Consider the following 21,862-nt stretch of genomic DNA (forward strand, 5'->3'; position numbering starts at 1 on the left):
CACTTCCTTGATGTCTGCCACCAACTTCCCAATCATGGGTCAGCTCCCCCTCCGTGCCTGCAATTGGCTTGAGAGCACCTTGCTGCACATCAGGGGGGCCATGGGGACCCGTATCTGCACTGGCAGTTCTACTCAGAAGGACTTCCGTGAAAGTCTGGTTTCTCTGTTCAATAGATGACCATCGCTCCTCCAGAGATGTCATTCTATTCTGAACACTCACCATGTTTTCTGCACTCTGGTGACTTATCCCCTCCATGGCCGCAGCCATCCTCTCATCTACTGTAGCCATCCTTTCGACGGAGGTTGCCATCATTTGCACGGAGGCTGCCATCCTTTCCGTGGTGATGCGTTCATGCGCCAATGACTCCACAAAGGCTCTGCTCATGTTCGCTATGGACTCCTCCATTCGCTCCACACTCTCAGCGACCCTGGAGACAATACCTGCCAGAGACTCCTGCATCTGTTCCTGGAGTTCCAGCACCACTGATCTTATGGATGGACCCAGAGGCAGAGGGTCGACATGCAGCTGAGCTGAGCTGGCAGAGTCCTGCGCCCTCTGACTAGGACTCTCCACTGCTGTCCCTGTCTCCACAATCTGCTGATGCTCACTTGTGAGCTGTGATACATCAGCTGACAACACTAATGTATGTCCCGAAGGTCCCACCGAGGTGTGAGTGTCTGCGCTGGTGCTGGGTGCGTTGCATTCTGCTGACACTGCGCCCTCAGAGGTTGCAGCTTTCTCTGAGGAGTCTGGCTGCTCAGGCTGTTCCTCCTGGCTAGTGGGGACGGCTGCTTGCGATGGTCCTGTGGGGGAGTAAAGGAAAGAGTCAGAGATGTGATGCCAAGGTTACATGCACATTGCATATTGCAGATGATCATAAGTCCATCTGTTAGAGCTTCAGAATCATTATCAGTGACTCATGCAGTGTCAATGAGAGAGATGGTAAACTATTCTGTCACCAGCTTGCTGTGTTGCACCCGTCTGTCCGTCCCCCACTTGCGCATCTTCCTCAACTCCAACGATTTCCAGGACCGCCTCCTCCCAGGGGTGAGGTGGGCTAGTGAGGGTGTCCCTCCTCCTGTCCTCTTTCTCTTTTATTATGAGCTCTCTTTTCCTGCAATGAGGGAGACAAGTGGAGGTTGAGTGAGAATGAAAGAGTGAGTGTGGAGATTCCATAGCATAGATAATTAGAAGGAGACAAAGGTGGAGTGAGGTGGCAAGACCAAGGTCCCTCCCTGTGTTTTGTCAGTTGTCTGCATAGCATCACAGTGCTAGGGAGTGTGAGGGCTGCATGGTCGAATAGTTAGGTGAATGTGACCATAGAGAGAAAGGGAATGGGTAAGGGTGCATGACTGTCAGTGTCAAGTGGGATGTGGAGGAAGAGATTGCTAAATCTGAGTGCTGGTGAGGAAAGGTAATGGGGATCAGATTGAAGGTGATGGGAAAATCATACTCACTTTTCCAGTGCGCTGAAGGTCATGAAATCTCTTCCTACACTGTATACAGGTTCTGCGGGTCATTGCTAAGGAGTTGACCTCCTCTGCCACCTGTATCCACACGGCCTTGGTCTACTGGGGAGGCTTCTTCCTCCCTGTAGAAGGGAGGAGCACCTTCTTATGGGGAACAAAGAAATGGCAGACCAACTAAATACATATTTTGGTTCTGTCTTCACAAAGGAGGACACAAATAGCCTCCCAGAGATGCTGGGGAACATAGGATCTGATGAAAGGGTGGAACTGAAAGAAATCAGTATTTGTAGGGAAATGGTGTTAGGAAAATTGATGGGACTGAAGGCCGATAAATCCCCAGGGCCTGATAATCTACATCCTTGGGTACTTAAGGAAGTGGCCCTAGAAATAGTAGATGCATTGCTGGTCATCTTCCAGAACTCGATAGACTCTGCAACAGTACCCATGGATTGGAGGGTAGCTAATGTTACCCCACTATTCAAAAAAGGTGGTAGAAAAAAAGCGGGAAATTATAGACCGGTAAGCCTGACATCGGTAGTGGGGAAAATGCTAGAGTCCATTATAAAAGATGTAATAGCAGAGCACTTGGAAAGCAGTGACAGGATTGGACAAAGTCAACGTGGATTTACAAAAGGTAAATCGTGATTGACTAATCTACTGGAATTTTTTGAGGATGTAACTGGTAAAATAGATAAGGGAGAACCGGTGGATGTGGTGTATTTGGACTTTCAGAAGGCTTTCGATAAGGTCCCGCATAAGAGATTAGCATGCAAAATAAAGGCACATGGGATTGGGGGCAAGGTATTGACTTGGATAGAGAACTGGTTGGCGGATAGAAAGCAAAGAATTGGAATAAACGGGTCGTTTTCCGAGTGGCAGGCAGTGACTAGTGGGGTACCGCAAGGATCGGTCCTAGGACCCCAGCTGTTCACAATATATATTAATGATCTGGATGAGGGAATTGGATGTAATATCTCCAAATTTGCAGATGACACAAAGCTGGGTGGGAGGGTATGCTGTGAGGAGGATGTCGTGAAACTCCAGTACGATTTGGACAGGTTGGGTGATTGGGCAGAAACATGGCAAATGCACTATAATGTGGATAAATGTGAGGTTATCCACTTTGGTGGCAAAAACAGGAAGGCAGACTATTATTTGAATGGCAATAGATTGGAAGAAGGGGAAGTGCAAAGAGACCTGGGTGTTCTTGTGCACCAGTCGCTGAAGGTAAGCATGCAGGTGCAGCAGGCGGTTAAGAAGGCAAATGGTATGTTGGCCTTCGTAGCAAGAGGGTTCGAGTACAGGAACAAGGATGTCTTGCTGCAGTTGTACAGGGCCTTGGTGAGACCGCATCTGGAGTATTGTGTGCAGTTTTGGTCGCCTTATCTGAGGAAGGACGTTCTTGCCATGGAGGGAGTGCAGTGAAGATTCACCAGACTGATACCTGGGATGGCAGGAATGACGTATGAGGATTGTGTCGATTGGGCTTATACTCACTGGAGTTTAGAAGATTGAGAAGGGATCTCATCGAAACCTATAAAATTCTGTCAGTCCTGGACAGACTAGATGCAGGAAGGATGTTTCCGATGGCCGGGGAGTCCAGAACCAGGGGTCATAGTCTAAGGATAAGGAGTAAGCCATTTAGGACTGAAATGAGAAGGAATTTCTTCACCCAGAGAGTGGTGAACCTGTGGAATTCTCTGCCACAGAGGGCAGTGGAGGCCAGTTCATTAAATATATTCAAGAAGGAGTTGGATATATTTCTTAAGGCGAAAGGGATCAAGGGATATGGGGAGAAGGCAGGGACAGGGTACTGAATTTGGATGATCAGCCATGATCACATTGAATGGCGGAGCAGGCTCGAGGGGCCGAATGGCCTACTCCTGCTCCTATCTTCTATGTTTCTAGCTCCATCAACTAATGCCTGCAGGGCCACATCATGGAATCTGAGAGCAGACGTAGCTCTCCCGCTGCTCATGGTGCTTCCAGGTCCCTCCCACACCAAAGGCAAAAAGGTTGGCAGTCTGCAGAAGAAGCAAGGCTTGCTGTAGACCTTAAATGCAGCAACAATGATGATGTCATCGGAGGCGACTTTCAGACTGGAAAAACTCATTTGCCAAGGGTTCCCACATATTGGAACTCAATTGGGCAATTAAGTTAAATTTGCATCAATCTCTCACATCGATTTACATTCGTGTGGATAACACGAAATGCGGATTACACAACCCCAACACACCGAGCTAAATACTGCAGAAAGCCTAGAGGAGTATAGAAAGTGCAGTGGTGAAATTAAAAAGGAAATTAGGAAAGCAAAGAGGGCATGAAAAAATATTGGCAATTTAAATCAAGGAAAACCCAAAGATATCTTACAAATACATAAAGAGCAAGAGGATAACTAAAGAAAGGGTAGGGCCTATTAGAGACCAAAATGGAAGCTTGTGTGTGGAGGCGGAAGACGTGGGTATGGTCCTTCATGAATACTTTGCATCTGTCTTCACAAATGAGAGGATGATGCAGCCATTGTAGTTAAGGAGGAGGAGTGTGAAATATTAGATGAGATAAACATAGTGATAGAGGAAGTGTTAAGGGGTTTAATATCTTTGAAAGTAGATAAATTGCCACGCCCGGATGAAATATATCCCAGGCTGTTAAGAGAAGCAAGGCAGGAAATAGCGGAGGCTTTGACTATTATTTTCCAATCCTCTCTAGCTACAAGCGTGGTGCTGGAGGACTGCTAATGTTGTACCTTTGTTTAAAAAGGGAGCAAGGGATAGATCGAGTGATTACAGGCCAGTCAGCCTAACCTCGTTGGTGGGCAAATTACTGGAAAAATTCTGAGCGGCAGTGTTAATCTTCATTTAGAAAGGCACGGATTAATCAAGGACAGTCAGCATGGATTTGTTATGGGAAGGTCATGTCTGATTAACTTGATTGAATTTTTTGAGGAGGTAACAAGGAGGGTTGATGAGGGTAGTGCATTTGATATAGTCTACATGGATTTTAGCAAGGCTTTTGACAAGGTCCCACATGGCAGACTGGTCAAAAAAGTAAAAGCCCATGGGATCCAAGGGAAAGTGGCAAGTTGGATCCAAAATTGGCTCAGTACAGGAAGCAAAGGGCAATGGTCAACAGGTGGTTTTGTGGCTGGAAAGTGGGGTTCCGCAGAGCTCAGTACTAAGTCCTTTGATTTTTGTGGTATCTATCTATATATATAAAACAGTGGCCTAGAAATTCAGTAAGGCGCTGCCAGCTTTGCGGCCAGTTACCGCCCAAAGAGGGCTTCTGCGCCAATAGAGGAGTTTGCGCTGATATTCAGCGCAGCGGTAATGGCGGCGGTAGCCGTTAGCGCTGCGCCGGCACCGATGACGTCATCGGTGTGTGCAGTGCCACGGTTCCGCCCCGATACCGGCCCGACCCCCATATTTAGTTGCGGCCGCCTCTTCCGCAGCGGCCGCAAACAGCGATCAGAAAACGGGGCCGTACTGTAGCCTTAGTGGGGCGCTTTAAGGTGGAGGTGCGGCCGGCCGCTTTTTCGGCAGCCGCCTGCCCGCACCTCCTTCCCCGGCCTCCTCCACCCCCCCCGCCGCGGCATTGCCGGCTGCTTTCCGCGAACCCAGCACTTCTCCGTGGTGCCGGGCTCATTTGCCGGCACTATCCAGCGGCGATCTCCCCGTTGCAGGCACCTCCCCCTTAAGAGAAGGAGGAGGCCTGCAGTACCGCAGCCTGCCGCTCCGCAGCGGGTGGCGCAGCGGCGCCTAGAGCGCTGAAATTCAGTTTCAGCGCCCCAAGCGGGGGCGGGCACACCCTGGAATAGCGCCCGGTTCCGACTTGGGGTGCAAAAACTGAATATCTGCCGGTCGCAACTGGCTCTGCGCTTAGCGCTAACTTTTGGGCGCATGCCAGCTGGCGGGCCCAAAGTGAATTTCTAGGCCAGTATGTCTCTCTGTCTGTCTGTCTCTCTGTCTGTCTGTCTCTGTCTGTCTGTCCGGCTATACAATCAAAAGTTATAGAGCGTACCTACACATATGTTATATCAAAAGAAAGCTCATCATTAGGGGACTCTTGTAGGTGTATTTACTTTTTGGTCGGACAAAAATTGTGCCGACGGTATCCAAAAAATGTTCAAAATTCCGCTCATTATCCGCACATTAGCATCGAGTGGGGGCGGGTTCATTGTGTGTGTGGGCGGGCCATCCTAGAGTTGAGTGATGTGATGATTGACCAATCCTACAGTTCAGTGACCTGACGGTTGACCAATCGGTGCGTGTGTGGGCGGGCCTTATCATTCTGAACTGAGGTGAGCGTCAGCCATCTTGATTCGTAAGTTTATTTTTTTTCCCACTTTCTACGTGTTTCTTTTCAAATCTATATTTCCAGCAAAAAAAAAGTTGCTTTTAAAACACAAATTGTTTTTAAAAAAAGTTAATTAATTTGTTAATCTTTTCTCTAATCTCTATAATTTTCCTACCTTTCACCGTTTTTGCAGGCCTGGAAGCCTGAGCCTCTGTTGCCCAGCCACGCCCGAGCTAGGCATCGCCCCTCCCGCTGGGCCCGCCCCGCGATCGCTGCCATCTTTGTAAAGGCTGGCGGCGCGGGACTGGGCCGAGCGTAGCCATCACCGCCATTTTGGTAAAGGCTGGCGGGGCGGGAGGGAGCCTAGTGGGAGGTGAGTTGCGGTCACTGCGGGGCTCGGGCTCAGCTGATCGGGCGCTCATCAGGGGTCGGCCCGCAACACATCGACCGGAGGAGCGGCGGCTCTCTCTCTCCTTCCCCCCTGCGGCTCGGGCGGGGGGCCGGTGCTCGGGAGGCCGGTGCTCGGGAGAGCGGGAAGGGGGGGGAAGGGTTACCCCGGCAACCGCGCCCGGCCCTCTCTCACAGCCTCAAGCCGGCTCATGCCCGTTCCCACGGCTTGGCTCCAGCGCAAGCCCAGCCGCAATCGGCGGTCTTGAAGCCGGGGCTCGGGAGGCCGTGGGGCGGGGCTCGGGGCTCGGGCTGACCGGGGCGCTGCGCTCGGCTGGGCCATGTCAGTGCGTGGGGCGGCACGGAGCTCCGCGGAGCCATTGCCGGCAGAGGGAAGAGGGTCTGCTGGCTCCCCCCCTCCCTTTCTCACCCCCTCCCTTACTCCCTCCCTCCCTTTCTCCCTTCCCCCCTCCCCCCTCCTTCCCCCACCCTTCCCCCCACACCTTTCCCACCCCCCCTTTCCCCCCCACACACCCCCTCCCCCTCCACCCCCCCTCCACCCCCTCTCCTCCCCCCTCCCTCCCCCCTTCCCCTCCCCTCCCCCCTTCCCCTCCCTCCCCCTCTCCCCCCTCCCCCTCCCCCCTTTCCCCTCCCCCCCTTTCCCCTCCCCCCCACCCCCTTCCCCCCGTCGCTCTCTCTCTTACCCCCAGTTGCTCTCTCTCTTCCCCCCAGTCTCTCTCTTCCCCCCGTCGCTCTCTCTTCCCCCCAGTCGCTCTCTCTTCCCCCCAGTCGCTCTCTCTCTTCCCCCCAGTCGCTCTCTCTCTTCCCCCCAGTCGCTCTCTCTCTTCCTCCCAGTCGCTCTCTCTTCTCCCCAGTCGCTCTCTCTCTTCCCCCCAGTCGCTCTCTCTCTTCCCCCCAGTCGCTCTCTCTCTTCCCCCCAGTTGCTCTCTCTCTCTCTTCCAACAACAACATGCCCTCAAAAAAGCCTCGGCACTGCCGGGCACTCCAGCTAGTACATCAATAATTTAGACTTCAATGTAGGGGGCATGATTAGGAAGTTTGCAGATGATACAAAAATTGGCCGTGTGGTTGATAGTGAGGAAGAAAGCTGTAGACTGCAAGAAGATATCAATGGACTGGTCAGGTGGACAGAAAAGTGACAAATTGAATTCAATCCAGAGAAGTGTGAGGCAATGCATTTGGGGAGAGTTAACAAGGCAAGGGAATACACAATAAATGGTAGGATACTGAGAAGTGTAAAAGAGCAGAGGACCTTGGAGTGTATGTCCAAAGATCCCTGAAGGTAGCAGGACCGGTAGATAAGGTTGTTAAGAAAGCATATGAGATATTTTGCTTTATTAGCCAAGGCATAGAATATAACAGTAGGGATGTTATGCTTGAACTGTATAAAGTACTAGTTAGGCCACAGCTAGACTACTACGTACAGTTCCAGTTACCACATTACAGGAAAGATGTGATTGCACTAGAGAGGGTACAGAGGAGATTTACAAGGATGTTGCCAGGACTGAGAATTTTAGCTATGAGGAAAGATTGGATAGGCTGCGGTTGTATTCTTTGGAATAGAGGAGGCTGAGGGGAGACTTGATTGAGGTGTATAAAATTATGAGGGAACTAGATAGAGTGGATGCGAACGACCTATTTCCCTTATCAGAGAGGTCAATAACCAGGGGGCATAGATTTAAAGTAATTGGTAGAAGGATTAGAGGGGAGTTGAGAACTTGTTTCACCCAGAGGGTGGTGGGGGTCTGGATCTCACTGCGTGAAAGGGTGGTAGAGGCAGAAATGCTCATCACATTTAAAACTTGGATATGCAATTTAAGGCCTAGAAATTCAGTGGCCTGCGCCACCAGTTTGCGCCCAAAGAGGGCTTTTGCGCCACTGTCCAAACCTACCGCGATATTTAGCGGGGTGCTAATGGCGACGTTAGCCTGTAGCGCTGCGCCGCCACCGATGACGTCATCGGTGTGCGCAGCGCCCCGCTATCGCCCCGCTGGCCATATTTGGTTGCTGCCGCCTCCTCCGCGCCGACCGCAAACAGCGACCGGTGCACAGGGCCTACCTGTGCCGGTAGTGGGGCGAGTTAAGGTGGAGGTGCGGCCGGCCGCTTTTTCGGCGGCCGCCTGCCCGCACCTCTGTCCCCGGCCTCCTACACCCCCCCCCCCCCCCCCGCGGCATTGCCGGCTGTTTCCAGAGAGCCCGGCACTTCTCCTTGGTGCCGGGCTCATTTGCCGGCACTCGCGAGCGGGGATCGCGCTGTTGCAGGCACCTCCCCCTTAAGAGTGAGAGGAAGGCCTGCAGTACCGCAGGCTGCCGTGCCGCAGTGGGTGGCGCTGCGGCACTTTGCACGCTGATATTCAGTTTCGGCGCCCCGCCCTTGTTTAGCGGCCGGCTTCCACTTGGGGAGCTGAAACTGAATATCCCGCTGGCGCAAGTGGCTCCGCGCACAGCGGTAATTCCGGTGCCCAGGCGAGCTGGGCGCCCCTAACTGAATTTCTAGGCCTAAGTGCCTTAACCTACAAGGCTAGGGACCAAGAGCTGGAAAGTGGGAGTCAGCTGGATAGCTATTCCTCAACCAGCACAGACACGATGGGCTTGATTTTCATTGAGCTGTGGAGTCGGGCTTGGAGGCGTACGGGGGGTTAAAATCGTAAAACTGGCGGGCGGGACCCCCCCACCCCCCCGCCTGGTTCCCGACTACGAGCAAATTTAACTCAGGCGTGTCTGATGGTCCCGACTCCGTCCCGCATCCAACAGGCGGAACTGGTCTTTAAGGCCCTTAATTACCACTAAATGGCCTCTATAATCCTATTTTAACAGGCCCTTGCAAATTTAACCCTTTTCCCACATAAAATACGCCTGGTGGGAATCACGAATGTGAAACCTGGCGGGAGCACTATTGGATTGCTGACTATCAACTGCAGGTCAACCATTAAAGAGGAGATTTGATCAGCCATCATTTGTAGGTGGCAGGACTCAGTGGTCTCAGGTCTGGGGCAACTTTTACAAGGCTTAACCACACCTGTGGAAGGTTGGAGCCTCTTACCCATCTCCAGTGTGGCCTCCTGGGAAAGCCCTCTCACCACCTTCACTCAGCGCTTCCTCAACGGAGGCATATACCAGAAGCATGGGAGCCATTTATTTCCTTCCCATCTGGGCATTAGAGGAGCTCGAGCACCAGCTGCGGCAGCAGCAGAACCAGGAACAACAGCAGCACCAGCAACAGCAGCAGCAGGAGCGCCAGGCTGCTGCTCACCCACCTGAGGCTGCACAGGCCAGAAGGGGCCAGCGCCTGGAAGCCCGTCGGCGCAGGAGATACCCCCCAAACAGGGTCTACAGACGCAGGGTCACCTATCTCAACATGTCTGAGCAGCAGTGCCAAAGGCGGCTCCAACTTTCGCGAGAGGTAGTGACTGAAATCTGCGCAATGCTACAGCAAGACCTGCTGCCCAGAGGACCAGGTGGACAAGCATTATCAGTGGCCGTCAAAGTCACCACCGCACTCAACTTTTTTGCGTCAGGCTCATTCCAGGGATCAGCAGCAGACATCAGTGGCATCTCCCAGGCGGCCGCACACACTTGCATCATGCAGGTAACCGATGCCCTCTTTGCCCTCGCGCACAATCACATCCATTTCACCAAGGATCGAGCAAGTGTCACGGCGCGAGCGGTTGGATTAGCTCATCTGGCAGGCTTTCCAAGGGTGCAGGGCGTCGTTGACTGCACACATGTGGCCCATCACAATCCAGGTATTTTTGTCAACCGCAATGGCTTCCACTCCCTCAACGTTCAGCTGGTGTGTGACCACAAGAAGGAAATTTTGCATGTTTGTGCCATGTACCCTGGCAGTTGCCATGACTCCTTCATCCTGCGCCAGTCTAGTGTGCCTCCGCTATTCAGTCCACCAGACCAACTTAACGGATGGCTACTTGGAGACAACGGCTATCCCCTGAGGACGTGGCTAATGACGCCGTTGAGGAGGCCAGCCAACGAAGTTGAGGAGCGCTACAATTCCAGCCACATTTCCACCAGATCCATTATCAAGCAAACCATCGGTTTGCTGAAGATGCGCTTCAGATGCCTGGATTGATCCGGTGGAGCCCTGCAGTACTCAGCAGCCAGGGTCTCCAGAATCGTCGTGGTTTGCTGTGCACTTCACAACATGGCACAGCGTCGTGGCTTGCAGATTCATGAGGACCAAGTGGCTCCTCACATATCATCCTCAGATGAGGAGGAGGAGGAGGAGGAAGAGGAGGGGGGCGAAAACGAATATCCTGCAGAGGCCCATCAACCAGCGGCAGCATTACGCGAGAACATTGCTGCCCGGGATGCAAGGAACGCACTCATCATGGCCAGATTTGCTTAGCCTAGTCAATCAAACACATTTGCCTCGCAGCTTCTTACCAGAGCATTGACAATGTCCAAGAACCAGAGGATTCCTAGCACTCTGACCACCATACTGACAGTTGCAAGTATTCCTAAGGCCTCAATGTGGAAGCCCCAATAGCGAAATGACAGACGCCACAACTGCAACATTTGCCATCAGAATTTTTATGCACAATTACGACGTGATGGCATTTTTACACTAAACACAAAATTCCACCCAAGTGACTACCCTTGTGACTACTTGTGCTTTATCTTCCTCTAACGCGTGCTCCTACGTGGTGCTTCCCTGTGGCTTCAGCAGATGTGTAGGCCCCTTGCTCACTTTGCTGCTGCTCCTGTCTCGACACCTTTGGCGGGCGTCCTCTGGGGTGGCGAGCCTGTGAGGGCTCGTCAACAGTCTGCTGCTCCTGCGGCTGTGCAGGGGTTCAGATGCCTATCTCACTTGGGTGTGGACTCCAGTGGGGCTCTGACCGAGGGCTCTGCAGTGGCATGGAAGTGTGAGCGCTTGGAGAGGAGTCCCCACTTCCCTGAGGTCTGCCACTAACCTCCATCTCATGGGTCAGGTCCCCCTCAGCGCCTGCAAGTGGCTGGACAGCACCTTGCTGCACATCAGTGGGGCCATGGGGACTCATATCTGCAATGGCAGTCCTACTCAGAAGGACTTCCATGAAGGTCTGGTTTCTCTGTTCAATAGATGCCCATCGCTCCTCAAGAGATGTCACTCTATTCTGAACAATGACCATGTTTTCCATACCTTGGCGACTAACCTCCTCCATGGCCATAGCCCTCCTCTCCTCTACCGTAGCCATCCTCTCCGCTACGGCAGTCAGCCTTACCATGGAGGTAGCAAGCGTTTCCATGGAGGTAGCCATCCTTTCCGTGGTGATGCGTTCATGCGCCAATGACTCCACAAAGGCTCTGCTCATGTTCGCTATGGACTCCTCCATTCGCTCCACACTCGCAGTGACCCTAGAGACAAAACCTGCCAGAGACTCCTACATCTGTGCCTGGAGTTCCATCACCTCTGATCTTATGGATGGACCCAGAGGCAGAGGGTCGACATGCTGCTGAGCCGAGCTGGCAGAGTCCTGCGCCCTCCGACTAGGATTCTCCACTGCTGTCCCTGTCTCCACAATCTGCTGATGCTCACTTGTGAGCTGTGATACACCAGGTGACAACACTACTCTATGTCCCGAAGGTCCCACCGAGGTGTGAGTGTCTGCGCTGGTGTTGGGTGCGCAGATTTCTGGTGACGCTGCGCCCTCAGAGGTTGTAGCTTCCTCTGAGGAGTCTGGCTGCTTAGCCTCTTCTTCCTGGCTAGGGGGGATGGATGCTTGTGATGGTCCTGTGGGGGAGTAAAGGAAAGAGTCAGAGATGTGATGCCAAGGTTACATGCACATAGCTTTTTGCAGATGCTCATAAGTGCATCTGTTACAGCTTCACATAGAAACATAGAAGATAGGAGCAGGAGTAGGCCATTTGGCCCCTCGAGCCCGCTCCGCCATTCAATGCGATCGTGGCTGATCATCCAAATTCAGTACCCGGTCCCTGCTTTCTCCCCATACCCCTTGATCCCTTTAGCCTTAAGAAATATATCCAACCCCTCTTGAATATATTTAATGAATTGGCCTCTACTGCCTTCTGTGGTAGAGAATTCCACAGGTTCACCACTCTCTGGGTGAAGAAATTCCTCCTCATTTCTGTCCTAAATGGCCTACCCCTTATCCTTAGACTGTGACCCCTGGTTCTGGACTCCCCGACCATCGGGAACATCCTTCCTGCATCTAGTCTGTCCAGTCCTGTCAGAATTTTATAAGTTTCAATGAGATCCCCTCTCATTCTTCTAAACTCCAGCGAGTACAAGCCCAATCGTCCCAATCTCTCCTTATACGTCATTCCTGCCATCCCAGGTATCAGCCTGGTGAATCTTCGCTGAACTCCTTCCATGGCAAGAACATTCTTCCTCAGATAAGGCGACCAAAACTGCACACAATACTCAAGATGTGGTCTCACCAAGGCCCTGTACAACTGCAGCAAGACATCCTTGTTCCTGTACTCAAACCCTCTCGCTACGAAGGCCAACATACCATTTGCCTTCTTAACCGCCTGCTGCACCTGCAGCGACTGGTGCACAAGGACATCCAGGTCTCGTTGCACTTCCCCTTCTCCCAATCTATTGCCATTCAGATAATAATCTGCCTTCCTGTTTTTGCCACCAAATGGATAACCTCACATTTATCCACGTTATATTGCATCTGCCATGCTTCTGCCCAATCACCCAACCTGTCCAAATCATCCTGGAGTTTCTCGGCATCATCCTCACAGCACATACGCCCACCCAGCTTTGTGTCGTCTGCAAATTTGGAGATATTACATCTAGTTCCCTTGTCTAGATCATTAATATATATTGTGAATAGCTGGGGTCCAAGGACCGATCCCTGCGGTACCCCACTAGTCACTGCCTGCCATTCGGAAAAAGACCCGTTTATTCCAACTCTTTGCTTTCTGTCTGCCAACCTGTTCTCTATCCACGTCAATACCTTGCCCCCAATCCCATGTGCCTTAACTTTACACGCTAATCTCTTATGCGAGACCTTATTGACAATCATTATCAGCGACTCGTGGAATGTCAAAGAGAGAGATGGGAAACTTTTCTGTCACCAGCTTGCTGTGTTGCACCTGTCTGTCTGTCCCCCACGCGCAAATCATCCTCAATGCCCATAATTTCCAGGACGGCCTCCTCCCAGGGGGTCAGGTGGGCTATTGAGGGTGGCCCTCCTCCTGTCCTGGCTTGCTCTCTTTTGTTGTGAGCTCTCTTTTCCTGCAATGAGGGAGACAAGTGGAGGTTGAGTGAGAATGAAGGAGTGAGTATAGAGATTGCATAGCATAGATAATTAGAAGGAGACAAAGATGGAGTGAGGTTGCAAGACCAAGGGCCCTCCCTGTGTGTTGTCAGTTGTGTTCAAAGCATCAGAGTGTAGGGAGTGTGAGGGCTGCATGGTGGAATAGTTAGGTGAATGTGAGCATAGAGAGACAGGGAATGGGTAAGGGTGCATGGATGTCAGTGTCAAGTGGGATGTGGAGGAAGAGATTGCTAAAGCTGAGTGCTGGTGAGGAAAGGCAATGGGAAATCAGATTGAGGGTGATGGGAAATTCATACTCACTTTTCCAGTGCGCTGAAGGTCATGAAATCTTTTCCTGCACTGTATCCAGGTTCTGTGGGTGACTCCCAAGGAGCTGACCTCCTCAGCCACCTGCATCCACACTGCCTTGGTCTGAGTGGGAGGCCTCTACTTCCCTGATGCAGGCAACAGGACCTCCCTGTTGGCCCTAGCCCCATCGACTAATGCCTGCAGTGCCGCCTCCTCAAAGCGAGGAGCTGATCTTGCCCTCCCGCTTGTCATCTTTCCTGCAGGTCCCTCTGACACCAAATGGAGAAAGCTTGGAAGCCTGCAGAAGAAGCAAGGCTTGCTGTGGACCTTAAATGCAGCAGCAATGATGACGTCATCGGAGGGGACTTTCAGTCATGAGAAACCCATTTGCAAAGGCTTCCCACACGTTGGAAATCAATTGGCCACTTAAGTTAAAATTGCATCAATCTCCCACATCCATTTAGATTCGTGTGGGAAACATGAAATTCGGATAACACGACACCATCCCGCACCTGAGTAAAAATCGAGCCCAATGGGTCATAAGGCCTCCTTTTCTGCCGTAAATTTCTATGATTCTATGATTTGTATCCATGTTGCTACTGCCCCTTTTATCCCATGAGCTTCAACTTTGCTAATGAGCCTGTATTGTGGTACTTTATCAAACGCCTTTTGAAAGTCCATATACACAACATCAACTGCACTGCGCTCAGCCACTGTCTCTGTTACCTCGTCAAAAAACTCAACAAGTTAGTCAAACACGATTTTCCCTTAACAAATCCACGCTGACTCTCCTGTGTTACTCCATGCTTGTTCAAGTGGACTGAATTTGAGCTGAATTTTCCGTGGTGGTAGTGGGCGTGATTGGTGGCGGGTCGGGTGGGAAAGTTGTTTTTTTTGACAGCAGGTCGGGAACCCGCTGTCAACTCGCTCCCACATGCCTTTCCCACAGACGCACCTGTCAGCGTGGAGCTGACCTGACCTGCAGCGGTGGGGAACCCAATTGAAATTATTGATGTACTTTACAGGCATTTAAGAGCCTTTTTCACCCTACTTTTTAAATATCCCTGCATGGCCACGGAATTCACACAGAACCACGTCTGTCAACCTGAGGCGTGAGTTCTGTGGCCCTTGCTCCAGTTGATAACTTGACAGCATGGGAAACAAACCAAATAAAAACATGTTGATTACATCAGCTAACAGCTTAATGGAGATTCTGTACTACTTGAAAAGCTACTGGTAAATGTTAATTTTTCACTGGCCATTCTCGGCTGTTGCCTTCCAACTGAACAGTAATTGCAGTGAATTAATCTGCACTATAAAAAATGACATATACCATTTAAATAAAGTTTTGTGTTGTTTCTGGTCAGGTTTTTCTCACAGTATACTGTGATTGTCCAGTTACACATTAACCGTAACAATTTCATTCTCATCACTAATTCCACTGGTTCAATTTGCTTTCAGCCCCTGAATATAACTAATTAAATTTTTCAGTCTGAGACTTTGAGAGTGAATTTCTGCGGAGGTTCTCTCACTTGTCCATTGTTAACTTCAATGGAAGAGCTGCAGAAATCCCAGAAACACATTATAAGTACCACTTACACTGTTTGTCAGGGATTCCGCAGCTGTTCCGCTGAACTTGCACAAGATTGTAAATCCACCCCTTTACAATTATATTTAAAATCTGCTTAATTTTATGTATTACCTATATACACACATCTTTTATTTGTACCAGTTACTGATACAAAAGTCTATAGATTTGTGACTAAAGCACCAATAACTTTACAATTAATGTACTTTTTAAATTATGTTCTTGAACATATTTGTAGATGGAGTCATATTACTTAATGATAATTTTATTTAAATATTTCTTTGCCACTCATATATAACTTTTATTATATGATTGTACAGTAAAGATTCAACACCCACTATGTTAGATTGAACTTAAAATGTAATGTGGCCAGGGTCCCGGTTTAAAACACGTCATGAATGGCATCACTAGACCTGCTCCATCTAATTGGGCCGGGAGTGCGCTGGGCGGGCTTAATAGGCCCCATTAAGCTAAGTTCATTCTGTACAGCGGGATGGAGCCAGCAGCGGGGTCACGACCCGCCATGGACACCGGCCGCACCAGACCTGCCAAGTAAGGAAAATTCCGGCCATTAACTCTGTTTCTCTCTCCACAGATGCTGCCTGACCTGCTGAGTATTTCCAGCATTTTCTGTTTTTATACCTGGAGTACTGCGTTTAGTTCTGGACATCACACATTAGGAAGGATAGATTGGTTTTTGAGGGATTGCAGCATAGATTTATCAGAATGATACCTGGACTCCAAGGGTTAAATTATGACGAGAGATTACACAAACTAGGGTTGTATTTCCTGGAATTTAGAAAATTATGGGGTGATTTAATTGAAGTTTTCAAGATATTAAGGGGAACTGATAGGGTAGAGAGCGAGAAACTATTTCCATTGGTTGGGGATTCTAAGACTAGGGGACGCAGCCTAAAAATTAGAGCCAGGCCTTTCAGGAGTGAAGTTAGGAAACACTTCTACACGCAAAGGGTGGTAGAAGTTTAGAACTCTCTTCCACAAATAGCAGTTGATACTGGGTCAATTGTTAATTTTAAATGTGAGATTGATAGATTTCTGTTAACTAATGGCATTAAGGGAAATGGGGCAAAGGCAGATATATGGAGTTAAGTCACAGATCAGCCATGATCTCACTGAATGGCAGAATAGGCTCAAGGGGCTAAATGGTCTACTCGTGTCTGTGCTAGCTCTTTGAAAGAGCTCTCCAATTAGTCCTACTCCCCTGCTCTTTTCCCATAGCCCTGCAAATGTTTCCTTTTCCACTGGTTCAGACTGTCAGCCGACATTTGCATTTCACATTCCCTGACAGGAAGAGTATGAGTGTCAGGCAGGTAAAATGGATGTTGGATATGGATATGGATGTTGGTAGGGGAAAAGGTTCTGAGTAGTTTTGTTGTATAGAACATACTTTTATTGGAAACCTACATCTTATTGTTTGCTTAGGTGTCCAAAGACCTCAAACTGACTGTAACAGAAGCATTTCAAAACTTCAAATCCAAGCTTGAATATGACCTTCATAATAAGAGGTACGAATCCAAAATCACAAGGTAAATACAGATGATGACGGCCATTTTGCGCGCCTTATCTCATCATCTTAAAAACTTACAAACTCCCAATCACAGCCTTCAACCGTCTCTTACATGACCAGATTTTCAGAGGAAAGCTCTGCTCTCGGCATAAAGTCTCACATGATTGCAGCACAGATTGGAGAATCAGGCACGGAGGTTAGCACATTCAGTTTGCGCACTTCTGATTTTCCAGGCATTGAAACAAATGGCTGGAAAATCCTCTTCATTATTGCCATCCAAAAATGATATAAATCTCTAAGAACTTCTGCTGGTAAGGAACAGTGGTGAAAATCTCTCTATACCAATTTCTAATTGGCAATGTGAAGCTAAAATCAATCTATTATGTTATGTTTTGATCAAAGCCTTCATACTGTATATTAAGTTTAAATATTAGAGTAATGTTCACCACCAAGTAATTATAAATATTATGTGGACTATTTGGGATCAAAGCCCCTCTCTCTATGATTACGTGTGACAAAAGGTTTTCCTGTGTGTGAATAGTGGAATTAAAAATTCTGCCCACAATTTATTTCCATAGGAGAAAAGAAGATTGCGGGGGTGGGGGGGAGGAGGGGGTGTAATCTATGACTCATAATGCTGAAGCATAGATAATGTAGGTGTAACCAAATATGTAATTTAGGGTCATATTTTCTTCTTTTCCCCAAAAAGGTGCTCAATGCCCCTTCGTCCCATTAACTAAGACCCGCTAAAAAAGTAGCAGACACGTGCTGTTTTCAAACATGCAATCTCATTGATCACAAATTTATTTGTGGGAACGACAAAAAAAGTCATTCATCATGCAACTATAATAATAAATCCTGTAACATTTCTCAGTTAATGAGTCACTTAATTGGTACAAATTATGCAAAGGTTTGTAATCCAGCTAAAGATTGTGCAGAATGTATCAGAAATGGCTGAGCGGCAACTTTGAAAAGCACCTTTTTCCTGTGAGATCCCCAAATGCTGGTGAATTGTGTAATAGAGAAATGTCAGACCCTTTTAGTGCAGAAGAGGGGTAATCATGCTACAGAGGAGGCAAGTGTGGCAATATAGAGTAATAGAGTTATACAGCACAGAAAGAGGCCCTTTGGCCCATCGTGTCTGCGCCGGCCATCAGGCCCTATCTATTCTAATCCCATTTTCCAGTATTTGGTCCATAGCCTTGTATGCTATGGCGTTTCAAGTGCTCATCTAAATGCTTCTTGAATGTTGTGAGGGTTCCTGCCTCTACCACCCTTTCAGGCAGTGAGTTCCAGATTACAACCACCCTTTGGGTGAAAATGTTTTTCCTCAAATCCCCTCTAAGCCTCCTGCCCCTTACCTTGAAACTATGCCCCCTGGTTATTGACCCCTCTACTAAGGGGAAAAGTTCCTTTTTATCTACCCTATCTATGCCCCTCATAATTTTGTAAATCTCCATCAGGTCCCCCCTCAGCCTTCTCTGCTCTAAGGAAAACAACCCCAGCCTGTCCAGTCTCTCTTCATAGCTGAAGTGCTCCATCCCAGGTAACATCCTGGTGAATCTCCTCTGCACCCTCTCCAATGCAATCACATCCTTCCTATAGTGTGGCGACCAGAACTGCACATAGTATTCCAGCTGTGGCCTAACTAGCGTTGTGTACAGCTCCATCATAACCTCCCTGCTCTTATATTCTATGCCTTGGCTAATGAAGACAAGTATCCTATATGCCTTCTTAACCACCTTATCTCCCTGTCCTGCTGCCTTCAGGGATCTATGTACATGCACACCAAGGTCCCTCTGGTCCTCTGTCCTTCCTACGGTCCTACCATTCATTGTGTATTCCCTTGCCTTGTTAGTCCTCCCAAAATGCATCACCTCACACTTTTCAGGGTTAAATTCCATTTGCCATTGTTCTGCCCATCTGACCAACCTATCTATATCGTCCTGTAGCCTGAGGCTTCCCTCCTCACTATTTACCACACCATCAATTTTCATGTCATCTGCGAACTTACTGATCATACCTCCTACGTTCATATCTAAATCATTAATTTACACTACAAACAGCAAAGGACCCAGCACCGATCCCTGCGGTACACCACTGGACACAGGCTTCCAGTCACAAAAACAACCTTTGACTATCACCCTCTGCCTCCTGCCACTAAGCCAATTTTGGATCCAATGTGTCAAATTGCCCTGGATCCCATGGGCTCTTACCTTCTTGACCAGTCTCCCATGTGGGACTTTGTCAAAAGCCTTACTGAAGTCCATGTAGACTACATCAACTGCACTACCCTCATCCACACACCTAGTCACCCCCTCGAAAAATTCAATCAAATTGGTTAGACATGATCTCCCCCTGACAAAGCCATGCTGACTATCCTTGATTAATCCTTGCCTCTCCAAGTGGAGACTAATTCTGTCCCTCAGAATTTTTTCCAATAATTTCCCTACCACTGATGTTAGGCTCACTGGCCTGTAATTCCCTGGTTTATCCCTACTACCTTTCTTGAATAATGGTACTATGTTAGCTGTCCTCCAGTCCTCTGGCACCTCCCCTGTGGCCAGAGAGGTTCTGAAAATTTGTGTCAGAGCCCCTGCAATCTCCTCCCTTGCCTCACACAGCAGTCTGGGATACATCTCGTCTGGGCCCGGGGATTTATCCACTTTTAAGCTCGCTAAAACCGCTAATACCTCCTCCCTCTCAATGCTAATTTGTTCAAGTATATCACAATCCCCCTGCCTGATTTCTATGCCTACATCGTCCTTCTCCATAGTGAACACAAATGCAAAATATTCATTTAAAACCTCACCTACATCTTCCGGCTCTACACACAGATTGCCACTTTGGTCCCGAATGGGCCCTACTCTTTCCCTGGTTATCCTCTTGCCCTTAATATACTTATAAAACACCATGGGATTTTCCTTTATTTTGCCCTGACCACCAACACCATTGACCAGAAGCTGAATTGGACCAGTCACATCAGCACCTTGGCTACAAGAATATGCAGAAGCTGGTTACTTTGCAATGAGTGGCTCACCTTCTGATCCCTCTAAGTCTATCCACCATCTACAAAGCTTAAATCAGGAATGTGATGGATTACTCGCCAATAGCCTGGATAGCTGCAGCCACAGCAACAGTCAAGAAGCTTGGCACCATCCAGGTCATTACAGTTGTCTTGATCAGTGCCCATGGCACTGGACTCAGTATCCATCACCTCTGCAACTGGCACATTGTGTGTGCAATATATATGATTACAGATGCACTGTAGCAACTCACCAAGGTTACTTTGCAAGCACCTCCCACCTTTGCAACCTCTACCACTGAGAAGGACAAGAGCAGCAATGTTGTGGGAAGTTACACTCTAAATCACACACACAACCTGACTTGGATGTATATTGCCATCCCATTATTGCTGCTGTATCAATATTGTGAAATTCCCTACCTTATAGGATTGTGGGAGCACCATTACCACAAGGACTGCAGTGTTTTAAGGAGAAGACCATGCACTCCCTTCTCGGGGGAACTAGGGATGGGCAATAAGTGTGACATAGCCAGCATCGTCCACATCCTGAGAGCAAATTTAAAAAAACGTCTGCCCAGGGTGCCGAAATTTTGTGAAATGTAATTGCCATACATAGCCTATATCTACAATGTGCCTGTTATCCTTTTTCATTTAAAGAGCTGTGCCATGCTTGGTTACTGCAGGAATATGGAGTCTACCCCCTTCCTCCTCAGGAATATGTAATGCTTTCATCCTGGGGCAATGCATCCTGCAATGATGTTTAGTATTTTCTTGTGTGGATTTCACTCTTCCACATTTATGTAACAACAGGACTTCTAATTTAGGTATGCTATAGGATTAATAATGGCTATATTCATGCACTCAATGATTCTCTCTGTACCTTGGGAAAGCCATCATTTGGTCAAATGTCAGCTGCTCCTACTGCTGAATGTTGAACTTTAAGGGGTCGATTTTATCTCAGGTGCGGGGAATTGGTGGGTTCCCTGAATTTGGTGTTTCCTACACGATTCTAAATGTGTCTGTAAGATTGATGCAATTTTAACTCAATTGGCCAATGGATTTCCAACGTGTGGGAAGCCTTGGCAATTGAGTATTTCCAGTCAGAAAGTCACAGAATATGACGTCATCATTGCTGCTGCTTTTAAGGTCCACAGCAAGCCTTGCTTCCTCTGCAGGCTCCCAAACTTCACCATTAAGATGGCACAGGAGCCTGCAGAAGCAATGGCCAGCAGGAGGGCCAGATCTGCCCCCAAATTTGATGAGGCTTCACTGCAGGCATTACTGGATGGTGCTAGGGCCCACAGGGAGGTCCTGTTCCCTTCTTCAGGGAGGAAGAGGCCTCCCAGTCAGACTAAGGCTGTGTGGCTACAGGTGACAGCTCAAGTCAACTGCTTGGGGCTCACACGAAGAACGTGGTTGCTGTGCAGGAAAAGATTCCATGACCTTCTTCGCACTGGAAAAGTAAGTACTGTATGAAGTTTCCATCACCCTCAATCTGATCCCCATTGCCTTTCCTCACCAGCACTCAGCTTCAGCAATCTCTTCCTGCACATCCCACTAGACACTCACATCCATGCACCCTTACCCATTCCCTCTCTCTCTATGCTCACATTCACAGAACTATTCCACCATGCAGCACTCCCTCTCACTCTGATGCTTTGAACACAACTGACTACACACAGGGAGGGCCTTTGGTATTGCAACCTCACTCCATCTTTGTCTCCTTCTAAGTATCTATGCTATGCAATCTCTGCACTCACTCCTTCATTCTCACTCAACCTCCACTTGTCTCCCTCATTGCAGGAAAAGAGAGCTCACAACAGGAGAGAGCTAGCCAGGACAGGAGGAGGGCCGCCCTCATTAGCCCAGCTCACCCCCTGGGAGGAAGGCGTCCTGGAGATTACCGGGGCTGTCCGAGATGTGGATGTTGGGGAAGGACAGACAGGAGCATCCCCGCAAGCTGGTGACAGAATAGTTTTCCATCTCTCTCATTGGCATTGCATGAGTCGCTGATA

The 21,862-nt window shown here is 49.1% G+C and overlaps 1 protein-coding gene across 1 annotated transcript in view; it reads left to right on the forward strand.

The window, feature by feature from the left end:
• LOC147123128 (uncharacterized) overlaps positions 1-21,862 on the forward strand; it is a 170,362-nt gene that overhangs the window by 119,464 nt on the left and 29,036 nt on the right. The window contains exon 11 of the mRNA XM_085966744.1: positions 16,738-16,820. Within this exon, the coding sequence (XP_085822870.1) occupies positions 16,738-16,820 (83 nt within the window). The remainder of the gene's footprint in view (positions 1-16,737; positions 16,821-21,862) is intronic.

The sequence above is a fragment of the Somniosus microcephalus genome, chromosome 2 (genome assembly GCF_052327205.1).
Source record: "Somniosus microcephalus isolate GS21.2 chromosome 2, FLI_Smic_1.0, whole genome shotgun sequence".
Taxonomy (NCBI): Eukaryota; Metazoa; Chordata; class Chondrichthyes; order Squaliformes; family Somniosidae; genus Somniosus; species Somniosus microcephalus.